At 40.3% G+C, this 26,283-nt stretch overlaps 1 protein-coding gene and 1 long non-coding RNA gene across 5 annotated transcripts in view; one reads left to right on the top strand and one right to left on the bottom strand.

The window, feature by feature from the left end:
* The window catches only part of ephb1 (EPH receptor B1), a 139,918-nt gene extending 130,088 nt beyond the window's left edge, over positions 1–9,830 (top strand). For both annotated transcript variants that reach the window (XM_026314575.1, XM_026314574.1), the window contains exons 13-17: positions 1,457–1,606; positions 3,489–3,682; positions 4,784–4,939; positions 5,705–7,159; positions 9,365–9,830. In XM_026314575.1, coding sequence (XP_026170360.1) covers positions 1,457–1,606; positions 3,489–3,682; positions 4,784–4,939; positions 5,705–5,813 — 609 coding nt within the window. In that variant the 3' untranslated portion in view covers positions 5,814–7,159; positions 9,365–9,830. The remainder of the gene's footprint in view (positions 1–1,456; positions 1,607–3,488; positions 3,683–4,783; positions 4,940–5,704; positions 7,160–9,364) is intronic.
* LOC113134955 (uncharacterized) overlaps positions 5,933–26,283 on the bottom strand; it is a 151,540-nt gene continuing 131,189 nt past the window's right edge. The window contains exons 3-9 of one of the 3 annotated variants that reach the window (XR_004463267.1): positions 21,842–21,895; positions 18,481–18,659; positions 12,371–12,557; positions 7,042–8,421; positions 6,773–6,887; positions 6,279–6,360; positions 5,933–6,057 (exon numbers count right to left, since the gene is read on the bottom strand). This is a non-coding gene — a long non-coding RNA (uncharacterized LOC113134955). The remainder of the gene's footprint in view (positions 6,058–6,278; positions 6,361–6,772; positions 6,888–7,041; positions 8,422–12,370; positions 12,558–18,480; positions 18,660–21,841; positions 21,896–26,283) is intronic. The other 2 variants (XR_004463266.1, XR_003296108.1) reach the window with 2 other exon arrangements.

Here is a 26,283-nt window from a genome sequence, read left to right as displayed (position 1 = left end):
AAGTGAGCAATGATAAGAGAGGCTGTAATGGACAGTGTTTTTCTTGGAGCTGATTTTTTATTTTTTTATTTTTTTCACATTATTCTGTATTTCTTTCTTTGTTTTTCAACTTATGTATGTTCGGCCGAACAAAATTTGAAGCATAGCCTCTCACACAGTGACAGATGAAAATGAAGGGCACTGATTGCTTTGTGTTTTTGGAGGGAAGATAGTTGACTGGTATCTGCATGGCCGGATTGTTTCCAGACAACAGAACGGGCAAGAAGACAAAAGTGTCCTGGGGTCTCAGTTTAGATAACATGATTCAGGTATCAACTAGTTTGAAATATGAGAAAAGCACTGAAGCCATGGGGGCTTAGATAGCCTTTATTCTGCTATTAATCTCCTCCTCTTCATATTTCTTTGTTGTTCTCTCATTTTTCCTGTTTGGTCCACCACTGCCTAATTCCGTTGGTGCTATATATCTTTTTCTTTGCAGGCTCGTGTCCTTGAGGGGAGCTGAGTGTTGCCTGCGCATCCTGTAGTGTGTCCTAAGATCAGTCTCCATTCAGGGTCAGATGTTAAATCTCACTCAGCAACCTCTCAACGGTCAAACTCTAAAAAGGTGCTCATTAATGAGCTCAGCTTCTGCACCCCTGCAGTGCCACCCAGCACTGACCTCTGGAACCTACATAATGTTGTGTATAGACAGACACAGGAACACACACCCGTTTCGGATTATTCGTGTCCAGCATTTTCAGACATGGAGCATGGAAACACCCCAAAACAAACATTTTCTGTATCTCATTCTCCTTTATTTCTTCCTCCACCTCCCTCTCTTTCTTTCTTCCTCTTTCTTTCAAGCTCACAAAAAGCAAGCGGGAAGCATTGTGGTCTGTGCAGGCTGTGCTCATGGTTTGGGTTTGCGTCCTGCAGTGGCTTATCTGCAAATGCTCAGGATCAGCTAATTGGCATTATTAAACTGGTGCTGGTTGTATATGTGGGTGTGCACTCACAATCATCTGTGCCTGTGCATATGTTCCCGTGTGTGTGTGTGTGTTTGGAATTTTAAACAAGCAGCTGTCAATTTCAATCAAGAGGGTGCGTGGCATGCCTGAGGCCCAGGTTGCCCAATTAGAGGAAGACACGCACGACGTACAAGCAGAAGACCAAGCCGATCTTCCTTTATTCAAACAGGACTGTGGGAGAGGAGACACTAAATGTGATGCTGGTCGATGTGTGAAGGGCGAACACTGTTGGGAGCCGCTGCTGCGAGAGAGAGGCAGAATATTGTGTCTGTTTTGGCCATTGGAGGATTGATACACTGGGAGGACGAGGGATAAAGAGTTAGATAGATAGACGAAGACAGTCAAGGCAAGCACAGTGATGTTTAATGTGCTGCCACGGAAAAAGATGTTGGCAATAAAACTCTCCGAAATGTCTCTTTTCACTTTCCGGTCCTTTCTTCTCTCGTTAGGGTGGGAAGATCCCAGTGAGATGGACAGCCCCAGAGGCCATCGCTTACAGAAAGTTCACCTCGGCCAGTGACGTGTGGAGCTACGGTATCGTCATGTGGGAAGTGATGTCGTTTGGAGAGCGGCCTTACTGGGACATGTCCAACCAGGATGTAAGTTTGCTTGTAAACATCATACGATTCATGGAGTCATATCATTACTTTCTAAATGCAAAATATTTTAAAACGGGATGTTTGGGTGGATATTAGAGATTGAGTGATTAAATGACCTTTCAGTCAAGTAGAGAAACACTTTTATTTGACAGAACAGGTGGAAAAGTGTCATTATTTATGCCACATACTGTAACATGATGTCAACACTGAGGAAAGTAGCAGTTTTGCAGGAAACTCAAGTGGCCATTTGATAAGATCTTAAACTCCAAAATAGGACAATTTAAGTGGGGTTTCATCACGTTTCTCAACTTCCATGCAATAAAAAACAAGATGTAATCAGAATAAACTCCCTCATTAATAGAACGTCCATTTCCGTACAGATGTGATTGCCATAGATATACAATCAAGGATAACTCGTACAAGAGGAAGCTGTAATAAATCACACATTTTTTATCAGCCCCCATCTCATAGCATCATCAGTGAAGATGTCCTTGACTCTGACTTTGAAAGCAGAGTTATTATAGGCACAATCTCACACTATCCCCTTTCCTTCCTGGCCGGCTTTTGAGAGCAATGAATGATTGCTGAGAGCTCTGCTTTGTTCCCCATGTCCGTTTGGATAGAGTCCACACAGAGACTACCACAAACACACAGGCACCAACACAAACACACACAACCATTGGATATAGTCCCATGTTATGAGGTTCCTCTCCCTAAGAGAGCTTAGGGAGACAGCTAGCCAGCCATCAGGCCTCTATGGACCCCGCTCCATGAGGACCGTCCAACCCAACAGATGTTGCCTCAGTGGGCCAGCAGCAAACACTGCCTGGTGGGACTAATGCAGAGAAGACGACTGGCAGTGCTCAGCATGTCCGGCTGCTCAGTCCATGCACACATACATAGTTAAAAAACACACACACAAAACCTCTTCTCCATATGCACCATTTCTCAAGTTTCTGCTGAGTTGCATTCAGCTCTAGGTTGGAGTTGGCAACCTACAGCGGAGGCTCTAATTTTTAATAGTATCTTTTCCACTTGATTTCATACCAGGCCTTTATCTAGCAACTATGCATTTTTAAGAAAAGATTACATCTACAGATATATGGAGAAGAGCTAAGTCCATAAATGTGTAATTCTGGGTAATCTTTACACTTTGTAACATCTAAAGTGGCGTCGTAGCTGCAGAATAAGCATATTCCACTTTGATATATTTCATTTGATTTTATTTGTTTATTCATTCCAAAACAATAATTTTAACTAGCAAAACAAAGTGTAAGCAGTCATTGAATTATAGGCAGTCCACTTCTGCCTTAGTCTCTAAATTTGACTCTAGTTCCGATTGAATGTACAAAACACTCAGCTACACTGACTACTCTGAAACTCTTGGTGGCAGTTTCTCTTTAACAAAGCCAGGAAAGCCTGCACAACCTTTAAGAGACATATGTCAAGAGGCTGTACTTCACAGTGTTAATTATATGCACTTTACCCATTCCCCATCGACTTCTCCCTACAATGACACTGCCTCTGCTCCACTTTCCTTCTCTTTCCTCACACTGTCCTTCAGGAGTGACACGTGATTGGCTAGAGTCAAGAGGAAGGGCACATCAGCCTGAACTGTCGCTTCAGTCACCAGAGAGAGTGTGTCTGTTTAGGAGTGGGGGTAGGGTGCTGGTGGGGATGTTTTTGAGGCAGGGGTGAGCGTGTCAGGATTATAGAATGGATATGCTTAATGTAATCAATCAATTAAAGCTCAGTCATATTAGTATTTTGTTTTTAATGAATTAACAGTCAGCCAGCTGTTTGAAAACCCTTCAGTAACTGATGAAACTCTGTTGTAATTACTGTATGACTTCAACACCTGCACTGACCCTTTCTCCCCTAGGTGATCAATGCAATTGAGCAGGACTACCGTCTGCCACCACCCATGGACTGCCCCAGTGCCCTGCACCAGTTGATGCTCGACTGTTGGCAGAAAGACCGCAATGTGCGACCCCGCTTCACAGACATCGTCAGCACCCTGGACAAGATGATCCGTAACCCTACCAGCCTCAAGACTGTAGCTAACATCCCTGCAGTGTGAGTACAAACACTTATTTAACACATATTCACACAAATACGTTTTCCATCTGTTTACATATGCAGTATTTACACATTCACCCAGCATGCACATGCTTGCTTTTTTTTTAATCCTCTCATAAAATAAGTATGAATGTATTACTGTTGATTGCATCAAACCTACAGTTTCCTCCTCAGGATTTTTCACCCTGCTGCTCATCTATCTTCCAAGAACCTACTGACCGAATATTGGCTTTACAAAGTCAACTTTTTCCACATTTTGTGGTTGTTCTATTAATTATATTAATCACATAGTAAGTGAGCAAAAAAACATGTTAAAAAAACTTTAAACAAACAGAACCATCAAATTTACATAAATATTCAGATTGATATTCATGTTTATTCATTATTTTTTTGTAGAGGAGTCACTGGCTTTAGTTTGTTTCGAGTATTGCTGAGTTCAGTTTTGCACACCTTCTCTTAGACAGTTTCTCCCATCCTTCCACAAAGATCCTCTCAAGCTTAGCCAGATTAGATGCAGAGTGTCTGTGAACTGTGAGCTTCAGGCTTCTCCACAGATTTTCTATTCCAATTTTCAGGCTTTGGCTCAGCCACTGAGGGTCATTCATATACGTATCCTGAAGTCACTTATTTTGTGCTTTGGGTTGCTGCCATGTTGAAAAGTGAACATTTAGTCCTGTGTATGTTTGGTAGTATAATGTCACAGTTTGTGCATGTTTACTGTTTCTTTAATGATGACCTGTTGCCCAGTCATATCCGTCACTGTGGCGCATCACCTTAGATAAATGTTAGCTAGTTGTAGCACTTCACATTCAGGCCAGAGTGAAGGTTTTCTTTCATGAAGAAAAAAAGAGAATTGTTTTATGCTTTTTGGCCCTTTTTGAACTGTTTGTAGACAATTAAGTATATAACACCACAAAATATGGTAAAAATTTATAAAATGAAAAATCAAAACATAAAGAAATTAAAACACCTTTCCAAACCACACGTCGTCTCCGTTTTGCATCATTTCACACGCACCCACGCAAACACCACAACCAGTTTCTCATTCCCCTTGCTGCCCTTACCCTCTCCTTCTCTCTTCTGTCTTTTCTCCTCCAGGCCTTCTCAGCCACTGTTGGACAGATCCATACCTGACTTCAACACCTTCAGCTCAGTAGAAGACTGGCTCACTGCCATCAAGATGAGCCAGTACAGAGACAACTTTCTCAACTCAGGCTTTACCTCCCTGCAGCTGGTGGCTCAAATGACTTCAGAGTGAGTTCACCTGCTCATGTGCAAATGAAAAGTTCCAAGCCCATATGGCACTTGATGGGCACACTTCTAAAAACTGACTCAATGTCAAGTGGATGTATTTTTAGCATGAATGTGCCCAGTCACTCAAGTAAACTTTAAATGACGGCATCAAAGTAAAGCCTCAACAAAAAATGACACAGTCATTCTGGTAACACCATTTCCATCTGTGCTTTTCAAGTATTTAATAATTTACCATTTTCTGTGATTTAGTTTCCAAAGTGGATACACATTTTAAGAGGTATATTTTCTCCCATCTCTTTATGTAGAGTATTTCAAAGCACTAACAGTATTTTCCATAGTACATGCAGTACCAAAAGGCCCAAATATTGCACTTCATTTATTTTAATTAACAGTGTTGCTTGGTCTACAAATTTAAGTGAAAATGTAAAATTATTCTAACATTTTTATTAAAAATGTATGCTTGGGGCTTTGTGGCATTTATGCCGTCTCTTTGCAATGCAAAGCGACATGCAGTACTAAGTCTTCTCTCGAGTGATAGAATTTTCTGTTCCACTGCCACTAGCTCTCCATCCTGAAATTGTGCTTTCATATACAGTGATGTTAGGACTGTAAATGCACCACAAAATAGGCATTTTTGGACACTATAATTGCTTCATACTCAAAATGATCCATTCCCTCTCCAGTATGATGGAAATCCTTTCATCTATTGCTTCAAAATATGTTCTTGCAATTCACTTTTCTTTGTTTCTGCCTCTTACTCTGTAGGGACTTGCTGAGAATAGGAGTGACCTTGGCAGGCCACCAGAAGAAGATCCTCAGTAATATCCAGTCCATGAGGGTGCAGATGAGCCAGTCACCCACGACAATGGCATGACTACAGGGGGCGCTGTACCACGGAACGGGCAGCATTCGTCGGACCAACAACTCCTCCAGCCCTCGAATGACCCCCGATCCATCGGAACGCGCCAGAGTCGAGACAATTGTCTTAATCTAATCCTCTACATGACAACAGGAGACCAGGGTCTACACTACTACCGTACATGGTTAACAGCTATCACACTTTAAGCAATCCATGCCAGGAGTTCAGGGTCCAGACTTGATGCTGTTTCTCCATTCATCTGCAAAAGGAAGACAGACATCACGTCACTCTACTACTTAATGGACTGCCATTCATGTTGTCGTGAACCAAAATAACTCCCAACAGTCAGACATAGAAACAGGGAATCTTTCAGTTTTAGACTGTATGAGTGATACTGTATTATCTGGACCTCAAGATAAAACTGTAAACAGAATTGTGAGACATTTAGAAACAACGTGTGTTCTGTGATTTTACCCGCACCATTGTCAGCGTGTGCAGTGAAGATGCCTTGACCTGGCCACAAAAAAGTCTCAGAAGAAACAGCAACTATTGGTAGGAATATCTAGAAAGAGAAATATACAGGGATGTACAGTGGAGCACCATTTTCACACCGTCTTTTGCTTGTTTAAAGAATTTCACAAAATGTATCTAAATGGACTGGTGAAAATTCAGAGCCTAGTTATATTTTTGTCCTGTACCATCTGTTTGATTGTTTTATCACTATAGCAAGATGCCACCCATTCGTATTTTAACTTTAACACTACCTGTGGAGTCCTGGGTGGAAGGCCTTGCTTCATAGCCAGCCCCACCCAGCTTCAGCGAATATAAATATGTTTATCTCTTGCTAAATATGATTATATCTTTCGTAATAAACCTTCATATTGAAGGTGATATGTATGAATATGTATGTACAGAACTCTCTGCTTGCATTTTTGGCAAAGACATGTTTGTTGATTAGATTGTGATAGACACACGCAATGTGCAGATTCCAGCGGTGCCCTGGTTCGTTCCAGATGACTGAACAACAGACACTGGGTTGTACGTCTGCCTGTTCTGGGGGCACTAGGACAATCCCAACTGAATCTTAACCTGAGGAAAATGTAAAGGAATCATAGACAGAATTGGTGTTGTAGATCTTTATGAAAATTACTGTAGGCGTAAAATAATTGATAAAATATCCATTTATTGGAGATCATGTTAAATGTGGGTGTACACACGCTGTCTCTTGCTGGTGAGCACTTACCTGTACAGATATGTTTTATGTTTTGTTTTCTTTTTGATCTATTGTTGTTTGTGTTGGGAGTACTCAGCACCATCCAGATGAGTAGGAACCTCCAGACTGTGGCCAGCCCAAATCCATGGTAAGTACCTGCTGATCAGACAGGGAAAAAACTGTTTAGTATCAAATTGCTCTATATCTAGTAGATTTTATTCCAGGCAAATCCAGTTAGTCTTTCTCATGGGTGCTGCAAATATCTTGGCCAAGGCAAGACTTGCTGAAAGGTTGAAATGCATGAGAGAGTAACTAATCAAGGCACTGGAAATCAGAGTGAATCAGCATCACTTTTCTACACAGTGAAAATGAACATCTGGGTTGAGGTTTGCCAACAGACGCATGATGCCATTCTGATGAACACACAGACTTAAACAGCCCACATGGGCACACTGCTCAGAGTGTAGCACAGCCTCACATAGACTGCTGTAGCTAAACTGCTAAGTAAATCTACGCAGTCTCACTATATGCTGCTGCCATATGGGTAGGCAGGTTGAGCATAAATTCCATGGTACCAAAGGGAATTTCATGCATATTTTAATCTCTCCATAACTTTTAGCTTCAGGGCCTGGTGTTTGGAAATATACTCTTTGGTTGTATTGGATTGCAAAATCTCTACTTTATCCCTAAGGAAGACCACGGATGACTGCTATGAAATTACAGTATTGCAGTATTTTGGAATATATTTTAAAGATCTATGGATGGAGTTTTATGACTGCAATGTGATTAGACTGTGAAATATGATGTTTTCACATAGGAAGTAGTGGCTTACCTTTTTCTTCTTGTTGGTCACTAGCTTTAGGCTTTGGGAAAGCAAGCAGGTATTGTTATTTCAAATGTTAATGAAACAATTTTAGCGGCACTGGCCTTTAAAATTAAAAGCAAAGTGACCTCAATGCTCTTGTGGCAATATTTCTTTACATCCATGCCAGCTCACAGACAATTCTCATGGGCTACAATTCTTTGGAGTAAATGTGACCCTCCTAAAATCCCTTTTGGCTCAATTTGAAGAGACATGAGTGACGACAGTTCTAACCACCTTGCATCCAAAATTAGAAATTGATGGCAGGCCCATTAGCAGATTATTAAGTATACTAACCTCCCTCAAGTCATCCTCCTCCTACTCCTCTGCCTGTCCTGCCCTCTTTCCCACTGGCTGGCAGATCTCCAGCTCGTTTATCCTGGGTGTAATCAAGCTGTCCTGGGCTGGGGCTGGGGTTGGGCTGAGCTAGATCCAGCCTGAGAAATGGTTGGCTCCATGCTCTGGTAGGTCCAGGCAAGGGTGCAGACACCTGCCGAGACCCCCATCTGACAGGAATCTGATCAGCCAGGGAGGGAGAATGATGGGACCTTCAAAAGACAAACACACACACATAAATACATGCACACTGCCAAACGTTCGATTATGTTATTCTCGCATCTGGTTTCCAGCCCAAAGCTTAATGAAGAGGAAACGGGCTGAGACCCGACAGAGTGTGCACATACAGTATGTGATAGACAGAAGGGGGTGAGTCAGTTTACAGGAGGGTGGGGTTGCAGGGCGTTAGCAGCATGAAGAAGGGATGTTTAGATGAAAGTCAGAAAGTTAGTTCATCGAAGTGAATCAGTCCCTTTCATCTTGCAGTGTGGTTTATGTGGCAACATCCCTTTCATTATATAAATGTTAATTTCATTGGTTTAGTTTAGTAATGGAAAATACTGTAATCAAGCAACTGGTTTGCCTCCTGGGTAAAATCAGTTGCATTTTCTTTTCAATTCTCCAAGTCATTGATTTACTAAGTATTCCTAAATATAATAACATGCTCTTTGAGATTGGCATAAATCCCTTTCACCGAAGCCAGTGATTCAATTTGAATACATCAGTCCTCTATTGAGCTCGGTCTCATGTATTTGCTTTTCAACCCAAGAACCTGTAAATGAGATGATAGAATCTATTCATTATGCAACAGTGTAATTTTTTTCCCATTTGCTCTGTTTGTCTTTCTAAATATCTGACTGTAATGACACTCCATTGTGATGAATGGAGAGGCAGTCCGCCATCCCTCTGTGAAAGCCGTTTCATATGGAAGCCGTTCATCACACATTGATACAAAACACAGGAACAGAGCTTGTTAAATGTTTCATGGTGCCGTAACTGTCTGAGAAGTGACCAATGATCCTTTTAGTAGCTGATTTCATGCCTGTCATTTATAGGTCAGAACACTGGGAGCCGTGTTCACCTGAAAATGATCTGACATGACTCCTTGCGAAACTAAACTCATTAAACTACATTCTCTTTTCTCTTCTGTTTCAGACTGTGAACTCAAAGATTTACACACTTAAAAAAGCACCACCATACACACAGCTCACACATCCGCAGTATGAGCACACACATACACGGTGAACATTAAGGAGAACTACTGTCGGCAGCCAACACGGAGGTGGACCAGATGAAACAGGACCTTTCTAGGATGCTAGTCACATTCCTCATCTATGGTACACAATAGACGGTGGAGCTGACTATGAGTGTGCACATGTCATAGTTAATTTGTGTGTGTGAGAGGGACTGAATGTATGTATGTGTGCGTAAAGGGCACATTTGTGTAGAGACATTTATGTGCGCACAGGTACATTGTTTAAGAGTGCAAACATTTCCTTTGTTTTGTTTCTGTATAGCTACCAATTGTAAATTGTGACAAGTATGTGTCAAGAGTTTGTAAGATGTAACTTTCTGATAACTATTGTACTAAAATGCACTCAATAAACGCCTTGGAAAACAAGTCAGTCACTTACGATCTGTGACTCAATGGGCGATAATTCTGGTTTCATTAATAGTGAGTCAAGAGAGGCAGAGGTTATTATTCAGTAACACATACTGTCAGTGCTGTGTGTGACTGTGACATCTAATGCTTGGTTTCATAATGGCTAAAGACATAAACAGCTTTTTGGCACCGCCACTCCAGCTGGCAGCAAGTGTTAAAAGCCATCAGCCACTAATAAACAAGCCATCACTCTGCTTACATGCAAACCCCCAAAAAATGGCACTCCAAGAAAAGTGACAATATTTTGACAAACCAAACTCTTCTGGGTTTCAAACACAGACACACACAAGCAGCTACAGTAGTCTCATAAATTCACGTTGCCAGCATTTCACACCCCAGAAAGCGTGTTGCACTGTAATGATATGGTTACTGAGGTGAGTCTAATGATATCGGGCTGTGTACAACTCTCAGCATTTCTCCATAACTGTTTATTGACTCTAATTGATTGATAATATCCGGCTTCATATCAGTAGAGAGACTGCTGTGCAGGGGCTGTGCCAAACAGAGAGGAAGCCAACAAGATTCATGAAACGGTAAACTTTCTGTCTTTTCAAGTTTGTAATAGTAAATAAAGGGATTCAGCTGCCTTCAGTTTTTATAAGGCCGCATGCAACGTCACTGACAGTGATGAACGCCTCTGGTGCTCTCCTACAAATCTTGACATGGCAGTGATGAATATGCAGAGACCTTTGAATTAAAGAGTCATTTAATACCAAGGCTAAAGAGCTACCCTCAGTTATTTTCAAGTTTCAAGTCAGCCCATGTCCAGCAGGACTGATCGATGTAGTTTGATGTGACTCTATCCACACCCAAGTGATGTCACATGGTCTGGATGTTTTCATTAATGATCTTTGACAGGAATCAGCTAACATTAACTCACATAACCTACATCCCACACGAGATGTCTTACTGCTCAGGAGATAGTTTAAGGTCATGTGGATGTTTTAATTACACTTGTTCTCCACTAATAGTAAAACAGATGTAATGACCACTGATATGGTGATGTTCTTTATGGTTTCCTTCCTCTACACCTTCAGCTTAATTGGGCCTGTTTGTCACTTTAATCAATGCAATTAGAGATAGAGAAAGATACTGCCCTCCTGACAAGCATTACTACATTACATTAGGTGTGAACGCCGACTGTGTGAGAGAAGAAGAGAAGAGAAATGAGATGAGATGGATATAGTGATGAAGACGGGGATGAGTATGAAAAGCATTCTTTTAAAAGTATATTTCATCTGTAACAGGGTGTTTATCACCGAAGAACGAGTGAGTTCACTTTTTTCACATTAAAGTCACAGGAAGTTTGAAAAGTGACTTCTCAGCAGCAAATCTTGACCTTAATCAATATTCCCTGAGCAATCACCTGCAAGAAAGGGATTGGTGCACAGCAGGAAACTCCTGCAGAGAGAAGGGAAGAGAGTTGGAGAAAAAGCAATCCATCCAGCAGTGCAGATCAGAGTGTGGGAGTAGAAAACTTGGAGTGAATACTGAGTGAAGGACAATGGAGGAATATAGTGAACCTTAAACCATGGGACAAACATGATGGCACAGAGAGCGAGTCTTGGGCAGGAGAGAAAGGAATGGTAAACTTAAAATAAGCATTTCTCAAATCCTTGTCCTAACTATGTGAGCTTACATTTGGACATGTTAATTTGTTTTGTTTTTTTTTAATCAGCATTGGCTGGGTACAGCCTCAGTAAGCTGTATGCATATTTACAGTGATCTTAGGGGAATAGGAAAAGCCCAGCACACAAACTGCTCTAGAACACCTCACTGGCCTGTTTTTTTTTCCAATACGTCCAATAGTTGAAATAAGGTAATACAGCAGAAAGATGGGAAACAAATAAAAAAGAAAACTCATAGACCACAACAGCTGCTTTGAGATCCTTTGCATAGTTTCTAAAAGTCTCTGGGAATCAACTGAATGAAATACAAAGTCTAAGGAGAATCCTAGACACATAATTCATTGGACTAAATAATAATTGAAAGAAGCACATAAAGCCTAGAAGTAGAATATCTTTTTAAAGCACAAGCTTTTAGCACAAGGACTACACTGGCATACAGACAGTTGCCATAATACGCAGACACACAGAGACCAACACAGGCAGCCGCACACACACACACACACACACACTCTGTGCCAACAGCTGTGTCGATTTCACAGCTACTCTGCCTTATCCACTGCCACAGCCCCTCAGACAACATCAAGCCAGCAGACACCAAATCTACACAATAATTAGGCATAAGTGCACAATACAATACAAAAAAGCAGCCCACCACAATGATACAAAAACACCTGGCAACATGGCAAATGTAGCAATCAGTTGTTTTTTGCATTGCATGCATTTAAATCAGTAGCACAAACCTAGCTATAGGACGACTGTGTACACAAAATCTAAGATAAGAAACCGCAAATAACAGGGCTTATGTTACACAATAAATTAAGTTTGAACACACAATGTTACATTATACATAAAATGAGAAGCAGTTCTTACCTTTAGGCAGACAGAAGAGACGAAACTTGACCGTTGACAGTTGTCTTCTCCTGAGTCCTCAAACTTGGTTACCAGTTTAGTTATTCCCCCAGAGCAACAGGATGCGTCTAATAACACATGCTAGTAACAGTGCTAGCAGCGACAGCACTTATCTTGTTTGCTTACAGGAAGCAGCGAATCATGTGCCCTGGGAAGAGAAGTGTAGGACAGAACAAATTCAATTCAATTTCAATTCAATTCAATTCAATTTATTTGTATATCGCCAAATCACAATAGACTCAGTGGGGCTCAGTGCACTGCTGGAGAGTCCTCGGACAGTCTAGGCCTATTGCAGCATAACTAATGGATGGTTCAGGGATACCGCTGCCTCCCACTTTACTTTTGGAATCAGGTGTCATAGATACAGCTGAGTGGAGTGTCATCTGCATAACAATGGTAATTAATACTGTGCTTCCTAATAACATTGCCTAAGGGAAGCATGTATAAGGTGAAGTGGATCAGTCCTAGCACAGAATCTTGTGGAACTTCATAAGTAACATTTGTGTGCATGGAAGGTTCATTATGAACATAAACTAATTGGAATATGTCCAACAGATAAGACTGGAACCACTTTAATGCTATTCTTTCGATTCAAACACGTTCCAGTCCCTGTAATAAGATGCTGTGATCAATAGTGTCAAATGCAACGCTAAGGTCTAGCAGGACAATTACAGAGAGGAGTCTATTGTCTGAGGCTAAGAGAAGATCATTGGTGACTTTTAACAGTGCTGTTTCTGAAATATGATGTGCTCTAAATCCTGATTGAAAATGTTCAAATAGTTTATTTCTGTGTAAATGGTCACATAGCAGCTTAGCAACAGCTTTTCTGATTTAGAACAAAGAAACCTGATATTTAATAATCCACATTTGACTGTTCAGTTTTTTTTGTTCAGTAAGAGTAGTGTTAAGTTTTATTATGGTTTTATGAATAACTCCTCTTGTGTTAACTTCTAATTTGTATGATTTAGCTAGACAGTCGAGAAGCAGACACAGTATCTATGGGGTGACGGCTCTAAGTAAACTGCAGAGAGGCGTTGAAGACTGAGTCTCTGTCCCGGTCCCCCACAAACTTTAGGTTGGCTAATAAACTTCGCCCACATCGTTGCTGGACACCACCTGGACAGCCAGCGACGGAACGATGACATGTCGTCGCTGGTCAGATTGACGAGAGGCAGAGAGAAAATTACATAGTCCAACATTGTTTTGGCAAAGTTACACACCGACCTAACATTAATTTTAGTGACCTCCTATTGGCATAATCGGGTGTCATTGCTGACAACACGAATAACAATCTTACCATATTTACGATGACTCCATGTGGCTCTGGCCCCAGGAAACATTTGACTACGGTCGCTGGAGTCTCTTAACTCCAGGTTTCTGACTATGGAGCTGCCAATTACCAGAGTCGGTTTCTCAGCGGGTGTGTCTGTTAGAAACGTGGACAGGCAGGTGACAAGCCCTGGGATTCTGCTTAGCAGGATGTTTCCCTCGGACCGTCACCCAGGCTGATTCTCCAGAGCTGCTGTCGGACAGCTAACAAGCTCCAAACCCGCTAACGGGGCTAGGCTACTGCGGAGCTTCCAGTTCAGTAATCCTCGCCTCCAAAGCTACCAGAATCTTAACGACACTTACTACACGTACCATCATGACTAAATGTGGTATATGTGACATGTGGTACACCGGGCAGCACCGAGAGGAGAGACTATGCTAACAGCTAGCTGAGCTAACTGATAGGCTAATAAGTGCTAATTCTCGAAATATCCACAAGTGTCGGACAAAAAAGACGATACGTAACTAATACAGGAACATATAACGATTTATACAGTTACAAAGTAACGAAAGCACATAACCAGAGAGCTCCCTCCCATAACTATCCTCCACATTTACGGTGCCACTGAACTAATTCCTAAAACATAACACACACATACACACATTCTCCTAAATAAACCCCAAAACACACAATGGACAATTAACTAGCATACGAACAGTAAGGACAGGTAAAACATAAAAAAATCTGCCACTTTTCTTTTACCCATAGTCCTTTGCGTCTATCTATCTGCGTCTGAAAGTCTTTTCTCCATGTTGGGCACTTGTGGAGCATTGTGACCCAAGGCTTCATATGGTGTGGCTCAACAGGTCTTAACCTTCAGCTTCTTTTTCTTAATTCAAAAGCCAAATTTGCAGAACAAGGTAGGTAATCCTGCTCAATTCATTCCACCATAATAATTGAGAATTAGCATTTGACTTGTGCACTAATTAAGTTATTGATGGACCTCAGTGAATTCTGTAAATGTGGAAATACTACTTCGCTTAATCAAGATGTTAGTTGCAAGATTCAAAGTGTATCTCTCCTAATAGTAGAAGACATTTCTTCTTTTGTGGATAGGAAGAGAATCCAGCACCTGGGTCAAATGAGATTTTATGTCTCGAAGGAGTTCATCAAATTTAATTATGATACATATAATTACCAAAAGCAATCTTCTGTGTGGTAGGAATAATCATTTCAGAGGGATGTTGGCACCTGCAGGGGTAAGGCATAATTTAGAGACAGTCTAGAGTGACAGGAGAAAGAGAGTGAGGGAGAGAGAAACGAGTGATTGCTGTATACTCCGCAGGGAAAACAACAGCAGCCAGCCTCCGTTCTTTCTTAACTGTAACTGTTTAGTAATTCACTGAAAATGTAAACCCCAAATAACCAAAAGGACATTTGACAATTCCATGATCTTGTTTTATTATGAAAATGTTTCATCATACTTGAACATAAAAAAAAAAGCTTTACCGAATCCATATTTGTGAATGAGCTAAATTTATCATAACAATATGTGAACGTATACAATCTGCAGTTGGGAGCTGGAAAAAAGACCAGATATGATGGTTCAAGGATCACAGCCCTAATTGGTTCATGTAGAGGGTAAGAAGAGGCAAGGGTTATGAAGAGGGACATTACCCATCTTTCACACACACTCACAAACACACGTACGCCCCACATCAGAAGCTCCCCACCCATCCCGGAAACCCCCCGCAGAGTCTAATCCCACACAGAGCCCCTCTCATCTCCGCCTGCCTTCGATTCCTGCAAAAATCAATGAAATATTTTCCCACCAAAATGAAGAGGAACAATGGATGAGATCTGCACGTCAAGGTCTTGCTAATTAGAGAGTTCACACAAAAGGGCTCCTTTGCTTCATGGCTTGCAGAACAGAGAGAGATGGGGTGGGAGAGGAGGAAGAATTAATAGTGAGTGATGAAGGTCATACACTTGCCACTGGTTGCTCCCATGTCTCTAATATCAACTTTATAACTCATAACCTTGGCTGCCAAAGCACATCTGAACCACTGACATCCCTCCATGTTTTTTTAGCCATAACTGTGCACACAGCATGCCACACCAAACAATACATGCTTTTCCTCTTTGTCTCCTTCCTTGATCTGTAAAAAGACATCAGTGCGTTTTATCACATCTAACCCTCAAAATGGAAGTGGAAACCCTTCCAGGTTGTTGTATTATTGAGAGACCTTCTGATGCTTTTGCTCTAAGTAAACGCAGAGGGTAAACTGTCCTTCTTGTTTAGAAATTCTTGAATGGCCTTAATTTGATGGCTCTCACAGGGTGACGCAAGAGAGAAGATAATAACAGACAATGCTGACCTCTCTCTAATGAGGGCATGGGGATAAAGATATGTAAATGTCCCTTCAAGTCTGCCTTCAGCCTTTTGTGTCAAGAAGGACAGACAGACTTCTACTTCTGCTACACAGTGCATGCCTGTATCATCATGACTGCAGATGATTTCTAGATATATAGCTCATCATAAAAATACAGCACATCACTTTTCTCTGCTCTTACAACAGCATCACAAAGTACCTTCTTACGGCCAAGCACTGCACCGTGGTGATGCACGTCAAGCAGAATTATGTAGAGCAGTGAAACATTAGTTAATGGCAGTCATTACTGCTCTTAACCAGCACCTGCAATCTTAACAGATGCTCATAGCTTTGAGAGCTACATTCCATATATACACTTCAGTTGGTATAATTGTATTCATACTTGGTGAAAAGCTATATGCTGCACAGTCATTCTTTATATGCTGCTGTTAACTGGCTGTAGTAGTGCTCCACAGGGAATATACAACACATTCAGTTTTATGACTCGGCCGTGTGGCCATACAATCTAAAGAACATATAAAATGTATACTTTCAGGTCTGATTGGCTAAAAAAAAATCCAATAAAAACTGTCTCTGTATCAGTTAAACATAAAAGTCCCTCTTATCAGTACTAGAGGTATTATGGCCAGCAAGGGTTGTCAGGTAGGAATGTCAGCGAAAAGATCTTTTGTCCTGATGACCTACAGTATTTTATGCTCACCATGTGCTGTAATGCACAGGAATATGTCCATCTAGGGGCCCTTCATTCTTGTGATCACTTTCAACTATAAAACAAAAACATTAAAATGCAGAAAATATTAATAAAGAAAATAAAACTACCTGAGGAAGCAGAGATTTGTTCCAAATGAAGGTGGAAAACAAACACCAGTAACAATGTTGGAACACAGATTGAATTAGACTACTGTCCACATTGTTCCACACCATGCCAAGATGTCTTCTCTACACACCTGCTCTTCCCATGAGGAAGAAAAACTTTTTCACTTTCCTTCATGTGATGTATCCACACAGATTGCTTTGTTTTTTTCCCCAAGCTTTCAGATATCCAGCCCTGAGATATTTTTTTTCTGTCACACAAAGCTACAAAGAGGTGAGTGGTGAGTAGAACTGTGCAGGTAGCAATCAAAGCCTTTAAAATGCACAGAGCAAGACTCAACTACAGCATATTTGTACAGAAAAAAATATTTACATGAGACATTATCACATGTACATTTAATGATGGCTAGAACAGGCAGATTTCTCACTCTGTATCCTCATACTGTCCACTAAAAGCACAGTTTGAGAGGATAAAGACTTTAGGTCATTTTACCCCGTTTCGCTTATGGAATGTCACTAAAATCTGCCAATTGCTGTGATTATTGTGAAATGTGAGCTTGGCAAAATATATACCTTACCTCGCTACAGGATCCTGAGAAGCTGTCTCTGCCCTTGTAGGGTCAAAAATGTGTTGTAACACATTAGTGTCAATTTTCAGTGTTTTCATGTATGTTTGTTGGTGTAGTGCATTAGTGTATGCATGTGTGCCCAGATGGTGTCTCTTCTGATGGGAGCATGTGTGTGGTTGAGCTGTACCTCAAGAGGCTGGATGGAGGACAGACTAAGTGGCTCTCAGGGGAGAGTCAATCGGTTGTTAAAGACAGTGGAGAGGGACACAACAGCCTCAGTGCATGCTAACAGCCAAAACAGACACACAGCCGTGGTTAGTGTAATTGCTATGGCCATTTGAAAGTCTTCTGTCAGTTTCTCTCTCTGTAACATGCATGCAGAGGCAAAGAAAGAACAGATTATAGTGGTAGAAAAGTAGAAATGAATGGGTTAAATCTATTGCCACTGAGTCAGTACACTTATCTCAGTCAATAATTTACCCACAAGTCCTCATACTGAATGTTTTCATTTGGTAGAACTCTTTGCCTTGTTAACATAATATGCTAGTAGATGGACTGTAACGGTTAAAGACAGCTTATGAAAATTTTATGTTGTTTCAAATGACTCCATTCCTATTTTTGCCCAATATTACTTTTTTATTCTCTTCAACCCTGGCGTGTATTCACTGCTTCTGTCATAGAGACAGAAAGCTTTAATTGTTCCAAGTCAGCCAAGTGTTTTTCACAAGTCAAAGCACAAAAAGCCTGAAGGAACAAGGGTAGGGAGAGAGAAGGGGGTGGTGCATTAAAAAAAAAAAAAAAAAAAATCAGTTAAACTCAAAAATGATGTCTACCTACAACAAGATCCCTCGTTTTCCCAACACAGAGCCCTTTCTCTTGATACCTCCCTATTTCCCAACACCCACATGTGAGGGATTATGGAAGTGATGAAAGGAGAAGAGGAATGCCACATGATAACTAAGTCCCTCTGGACATCTCCATCCCATTCCCAGCCCTCGCTTCCTTTCTACTGTCCTCTCCACTTACCGTCTCCACCGCCACCATCCTCATAAGGCTGGGAAATGCAGCTCCTGTCAGTTGCTGTGGGCCTCCAGGCTGATCTCTCACTTTCTGGAATGCATGGGGCCTTAATGAGCACTGCTCACACTTCTCCATCTATCATTTTCTTCCTCCATCTTGTTTCCAAGCACCTTGTCCTTCTCCTTCTACACTTCAGCACAGGTGAACAGCATAACAAAAGAACAGAAGATATTGAAGTAATACTGTCCCAAATTCATGTGCAGCTAGGCAGTAAATTAATTTGAGAAATTGATCATTTTTTTAAATAAAAGGAAACCCAAATTACTTAGGACTCATCAAATAAATTGACTAAAATGGATAAAAGTGCAGCATAATCACAGAAAAGAAACAAAAGCTTTTTTAAGGGTGAAAATTATTTTATCTAAGATGGTTTGTTGACATCTGGAATTTTCACTAAATGAAGGAAACTTTCACTAAATGATGAATCCTCTGGGATGGGGTCTGTGTATCAAAGGTTGCATGCAGCTGTGTGCTTATGTTGCTCATGACCTCTGAACCTGAGTCATTACTTACACCTGTCAGTCAGTGGAGGCCCGGTCTCTGGAGGGGGATCATTGACAGCTGAACAGTGAATGAGACATGTCTAGCACCCTAAACCTTAGACTCTGTACTCGCCAAGTGCCCGCAATAATCATAACTCAAAGGCTGACCTCTGACACACCACTTATTACACTGGGGAGATGTGGGCCTATTTAAAGGGCACAAAGTAGGATAGTATATCCGACAAGAAATATTGCTTATATGATTTCATTTAGTATCTTGACATACATATGCCATTGCATTATTCTCTGGTCAGAATATAGGCATTGTGGAATATTTTAATTTCCAAAATGAACTAAATCATTAATTTCTCTACTCTATGATTGGGTTTAACTTACTTTTACATAGTGAGTAGTGTAGAATTTCGCATTTTGACCTGTATAACTAGCCAAGATTACGTTACATCCAGGTGTTGCCAAGAGGCCAGGACTACAAATGGATTAATAACACATGAAACAGTAACCAAACTGCACTTAGCCCCATCCCAAACTAATTGATCAGAAGAGTAAAAATCAAGCCCCATATGCATTCAGAATGGGAAGCTTTAAATGAATGCATTTGTGGAGCTCTATATTACCAGAATAATTTGCCAAACATGACACAGTGGGTGTCGACTAACTTGACAGTTTTCTCAGGCTTGAACTCAACCTTATCTTTGTTTTGTTCTGCAACACTGGAAACCATTAGTACTACTTTTCTTCTTTCTGTGTTTGTTTATCTGTGCATGGAACTGTATGTATTCTCTATGCATTACATTCTGTCATCCCATTAACATATTTGTTCATTCCACTTTCAACCCATTGCTTGGCCCAATCTGTTTAGAAATGATATTTGCAAAAATGAGCCCCTGAAGCAGCCAGATACTGTTGATAATAATGATAGAAATCTAGTTTTCCTTTTGATGCATGAATGCCTTTTAGATTTAATAGCCATATGCTAGAGCTGTTGTCGTTGCTGCTGCTGTTATTGTTGTTGATTGGTTTTAATCTTGCCAAGTGCTAGACATCAATCGAACTATCTAAGGCTACCCCTGCCTGAGTGATGTAGAAGACAAGAAAACTGTGTGAGTGTCAAGGCAGTGTGTGTGACTGTATGTGCATGTATGGCATGTATGTATGTACCTGGGTTACTTTATTGATGTGTGTACACATTCCTGTGTGTGTGTATGAAGTGTGTAGCACTTGCGTGTTTAAGTGGCAATCACTTCTATCAGTTAGTGGCTAAGCTGCAGTTTTGCTGGGTCAGGTCCTCTGGGACGCCAACCTATGGCAATCTGCAATCCAAAACTACTGCTCAGATTGGTGATTTCCCTCAGAGTCAGGCCAATTACTTCACGTGTGAGACCTGAGAATGGACTGGGGAAATGTGTAAACAGCATATGTGTGTGTGTAACTTGCACATGAAGCAAGGTCCATTCTTCACAGATTTTTGTGCGTGCAGGGTGGACACATGGCAAGACTGTCTGTTGTTCCTCAGTATGCTTGCAAGATGAACATTCTGTTTTTGCCTTAGGCATGTTCAGAAATGTGCTGTTATAGGCTTCCACAAAAATAAATATATATATTTCTCTGTATTCAGACCCTGCTGGACTCAGGTCGGTGTGTCTGGTCTTGACTGTGCTTCTACAAGGTGGAGCCTTGAAATTTTACACTGCCGAACTGAATTTTTGTATTTCATCAGTCTTCAGTTATGATGCCATAGTTGTCTTTACATACATTTATTTTTGATAGCTACAGTAGATATTTCTCTGAGGGTGCAGTTTGCTCTTTAAGTAACATCTGATCATTCATTCTTTGACATGGACCTTGCTGATTCAACACATGGACTAGTATGATTCTATTTATTCTTCTTTTGTTTTTCTTATTTACTTCTTATAACCTTTGGCATGTATGGAGTGTTACTGGTGAAGTACTCAGTTATTTTTTTTCTAATCTGAATATTGATTATTGAACACTTTTTCCTGCTGCACATCTTATTAGGATACAATCTTCTATTCTCAGTAGGTTCACAAGCAGTCCCACATATTGACATGAAAATAGCCTCATACCTGCAATTCAAGTGTCACTCCTTCTTCTTTGCTATTGCGCAATCAATACTACTTTAAAATGCAGCTCTATGGAATGACCAATAAAATATCTTATGCAGTGATTCTCAGACTTTTATTATTATACCCCTCTAAGACATTTGTCTCTTTTGCACAGACAGTTTTATTCAAGGCCTTTCAGAATATTTACACCCGGTGCATTTGATCCTATAGATCTTCTCACTCACCTCTGTCCAACAATAAATACAGAAAATTGACAAAAAAGCAAACAAACGAAAAGTGAGACAGTAGCAGATTGTAAGCTGTAGTTAAGTGTTCACTGTTCTTTCAGAGCCCTTACTGGAGTTACCTACTCAAGTCTCATTGATGTATTTACTGGTGTCCATAGCTTTATATTTAAAAAAATGTTCTAATCATAGTGAATTTTTTTTAAAAGTCTTTGGCTGTGACCATCCAAACAAAAGGAACTAGTCTATAATCTACATGTATATTTTCACACAAAAAAAAAAAAAAACTATCTGCAAAATCTTCTCCCCAAATTTACACAAAGTTAAAAAAAAAGACAACAGGTGAGAACGTGAGACTGTATGATTCCCGGTCATTTCCTGTATCATGGTAATATAAGCAATAAATCACTTTAACTAAATCGAGTTTCAGCATGAACTGAACACAAATGTTTCCTTCTTAAACTCCCTTCCTGTGTGTTTTGAGACATTTCCTCACCTATCTCGTTGCTCCATGCCAATTTCTGATTATCTGAAGAGCCTGTGCAGCATGCTGAGAAAAAAAATGACAAATTGAGAGTTCTCTACCAATTTAGCAAAGCATTATCACAAAAGACTTTATAATGTTCCCTTTAACCCTGAAGGCATTTCTCTCCAAGTACCCCTATTGTCACCTTTTTTGTGAGCAAAAAAAAAACAAAAAAAACTTGCTGTATTTTACGGATGACAGCAACAGCTCAATCAATTTTACAAGATAAAAAATGGAATCTGTGTTAACAGGTAGTCTGCCAGACTATAGATTGTGATAATCCAGGTGTCAGGGGAAAAGAAACTAGTTAATGAAACTGTCACCTAATGGCAGATGCATCAAATTACCCTGTCAGATCTGTTCTGATTTAATGAAAAATTTGATCCCTGAAGCACTGGGCCTTAAAATAAAAGGATAGAGTTGTCAATTACCGTAATCCATAATATGAGAAAAATGTTAATCTAATCACTTAAGGACTGACTTGGGTGTATGATCAGATTTAAAATGAGTGGATAGAAAGTTTGTAACTTTGAAATTGGAGAGGAAGTGTGAGTTATTTAGTTAGTTTGTGGGCTATTTCAATCCAGGACATCATGTTCCACTAGAATGATTTCCCTGGAACCAATCAGTGGTGCTGTGCATAATCATGCAGATGGACCAGTCTGACTGGATTTCTTAGAACAAAATAAGACTCTAACAGCCTGTGAGGAGAGGAGGATAGGTAGGGAGGGGAGTGGAGAGAAGACGCCACATTGAAGAGAAAAGGGGAGAAAAAAAAGACAAAAAAAATGAGACATAGAAAACAAAAGTGGCAACCAAAGAGAATGTGGCAGAAAAAACAGAGAGGTCACGGACAGGGCTGGATACTTGAGGAGATGTTAATGATGAGAGAGGAAAGGAGGACATAAGAGAATGAGGAGAGGAGATGTGATGTGATGAGAGGAGAGCATAGGAGAAGAGAGGACAGGAGAAAAGAAAGAAAACAAACCAGCAGGACAGGGAAATAAATCTAGGATCCATGCAAAAGGAGGAAGGGAAGGCAGAAGAGATAATAACACAGCAAAGCTAAATAGATCTCTTGCATCTGTACCCTGGATAGGGAGATATTTGTGTCTGCACAGCCTGCCAGATAGATAGGACAGCACAAGATGAATGAGAAGGGTAAATATGCTTATGTTCATCCCATCACCATCATGGACATTCTGACGATAACAGTGGGTGTGTTATCATCTATGTGTGGATGTGTGTGTCAAGTGTGTCGTTATCTTTGTGCTCCTGTGTGCAAATAGTGAAACACCAGGGTGCATCATGCAGAATACTGTTCAACTGAATGCACCTGGGTAATGTTGGATGTTGCTTAGTTTGATTGTATATAGTAATCGAAACGCTGCTGGAACCTTCTGTTTTCATTATGTTTTAAGCTAAAAGAAGCTAAAGAAAGGCTGTGCACAGAGTTGCACAGTGTAAAGTTACTGATAATACACTTTACAAATAACAAGTACTGACTTTGCAATACAATGCAAAGTTTTTCCAGAATGTTCTGTCGATGCAAGCTGTTGTATGTTTTTGCAGAACGTGTCTTACGAGCGACATTTTGCAATAAATTCAAACGTGGAGATAAAAATATATGTTTCTGTATCAATCAAGGACATACAACCCCAGAGTATTCCAGTCCTTCAACGAAACATGAACTTTCAAAATATAAATGTACTGAACTGTAAACTGATTTGCTTTGAAATTGCTCAAACTTTAGGTCATCTGAGTCTGTGTTGCTCTCGATGGATTACTGAAGAGCAAAAGTGTGGACCGGGAAATGTGTGAGTACACACAAAGCTAAGCTGTTTGTGATTCATATCAGCAGCTTATGCAGAGAAAACACACACACACACACACACACACACACCTGTAGTATGCAGTGTTGTATAAATCTGAATATGCAGCTAGATTTAGTTATTTTGCATACACAACCTTTAACACTCACAGTCTGTTTTCTTTACACATGCCATAGAGGGAAAAAGTATAAATCGCCCAGTGGACTGTAAATGCTGATTTGTCAGGCTGAGTGACATTTATCTTCTATCTAACTTCTATCTATCTATCTAACAAGTTGCTGTTTTTTTACTTTATGCGTGTATATATATATATATCTGTGCATGTGTGTTTGATATGATTGAAAAATAAATAAATAAATGAAAATGCTCAGTCAAAGTTAGCCTTTGCTGTTTGCCTCACTTCTATGAATAGATCACAAGCAGCTTCTGAGACTGTCTGTATGCTACATCTGAGCTACGCAGGTACACAGTGGGGGGGGTAGGGACTCATGTCTGCGCATCTCTACACTCTCTCTGTGAATAAAAATGTCTTGTTTGCTTCTATATCAGTGGCGCCTCAGAGTAAATGAGCTGTACAGGTAAACTCTGAATGAGAAACTTCTATTTTACTGTTAGAAGAGTTAGAAGTTCAGTATTCCTGAAGAGCTCTGAGAACTTACTGAAGTTTACACAAAAGTCTAGCATTCTTATTAATGCATCCAACTAATACTGCTGTTACGTCTGGAACTAATTACATGATGTGATCAGGAGAAGATACATTTTTTTTATCATGCTCTTCAAAGTGCATGCTGTTGAGATATGAGTAAAAAAAACAGAAAAAAAACCAACACTCTCTCTACAATAACAGTCTCTTAGAATGAACCCTAAGGTGATTTAAAAGAGACTTTAAAAGCTGGAGGCATCAGTGTGGAGTGTGGAACACTGGGCAGCTACCGATCTCCTTGAAACTCTCCCCAGCACCTCTACTATCTGCACACATCCAAGCTTTTGATATTTAAACTACAAGCTACAAAAAGATCCTACTAAACTGTTGACAATCGGTTTATTTCTGTAAACCTGAAACTTTAATTTTTCTCAGTTTATGTGATCACACAATTTTGGGCAGATTTTTCAAAAGAAGAAAAAAAATTGTTTTGGGGGATATTTGTGGAAAGAGCATTAAACATTAAGCCTGGGTGGGTATTTTCCAGGGCAACTGTTGACTGGTATTTGATAGCAAGCACTGATATGAGACGCACTGTCAACTGCTGTGGTGTGTTACTGAGTGGAGCGTGCCATAGTGCTGTATAGCCGACAGATGTTGGCGTTTTATCCCCTTTTCCAATAAGCCCACATAGTGCTGGTTATGTACCATTAGTGGTTTAATGTCTGCCCTTTACATAGTTCAACATTCAGGAGAACTGCACTGTTAAGTTTGTATCCATTCATCATCTAGTTCTTATCCTTCCAGGGTCACCAAGCGAGGGGGCTGGAACCAATCCCATCTGACACTGGGTGAGAGGCGGGGTACAACCTGGACAGATCATCAGTCTATCAATGGGGCCGACGCATAGAGACAAACACTCACATTCTTACCTAGAGGCAATTTAGAGTCACCAATTAACCTAATCCCAACCTGCATGTCTTTGGACTGTGGGAGGAAACTGAAGTACACAGACAAAAAACCCACATAGGTACAAACATGCACACTATATTCCACTTTGAAAATCTAAGCTGTGACTAACAACCCTCGGCGCTGTAGCTGGTTAATTGCCTCTGTGGCTATTACAGGTGAAGGGATATTACAAACTATTTTTTCATGCCTGCCCACACAGATAATGCACCAATCAAAGTACCAGGCCCAAACTTGTCAGCTGGAACTAAAAATTCACATCCTCCTGGAGAAGACTCATGTTGGGAACTTACATAAATTATTTTTGGTAACTACATTTTTGTACAAATAAATACACAATTCAAAAACTAACACTGGGTATATGTACTGTTTGGGATTAACCTGTTTATTGGCAATAAAGATATTTTAACCCCACATTAGATTGCAACTTCCCTCATACATTCACCAAAGCCTATTAGGAACAAACAGAAGGCTCATCTTTCTAAACAACTAATTCTAACTCAGGTGATTCAGTATCTATCTTGACTCGGTATTTAACATGTAATTGTCATGACCGCACTCTACCAGGTGCTTGTAAAGAAAAGTGTATGGTAAAAGTGAATAACAAATTAAATGGGAGTTATAGTACTAAGAAAAACAGAATAATGGACCTCTTCAGACTCTTAACTTAAATTGAATTTTTAACTCTACAGAGGGCAGATTGTAGATGTTTATTTTCATTCAATTGTCAAGTGCAGCTGATGACAAGTTAACAGCCCTGCCACAGAATGCAAATCATGTTGGCTTGTTCATTTCTCTGCCAGGTACAGTTCTCAAGATGTCATTCAAGTGAGGCTTGCTTCTACTACAGAGGCTAAATAATGTATAATTGAAAACTCTAAAATGGTTCCTTTGTCATGTGCTGTTGTTAAGTTCCGGCTTCAATGTCCATCATCCTGACAACCCACCAAATACCTATTTTTAAAACC

This window comes from Mastacembelus armatus, chromosome 17 (assembly GCF_900324485.2).
Source record: "Mastacembelus armatus chromosome 17, fMasArm1.2, whole genome shotgun sequence".
Classification (NCBI taxonomy): domain Eukaryota; kingdom Metazoa; phylum Chordata; class Actinopteri; order Synbranchiformes; family Mastacembelidae; genus Mastacembelus; species Mastacembelus armatus.
Note: the sequence above shows the minus strand (reverse complement) of the source record. Positions and strands in the feature narration are given on the sequence as shown.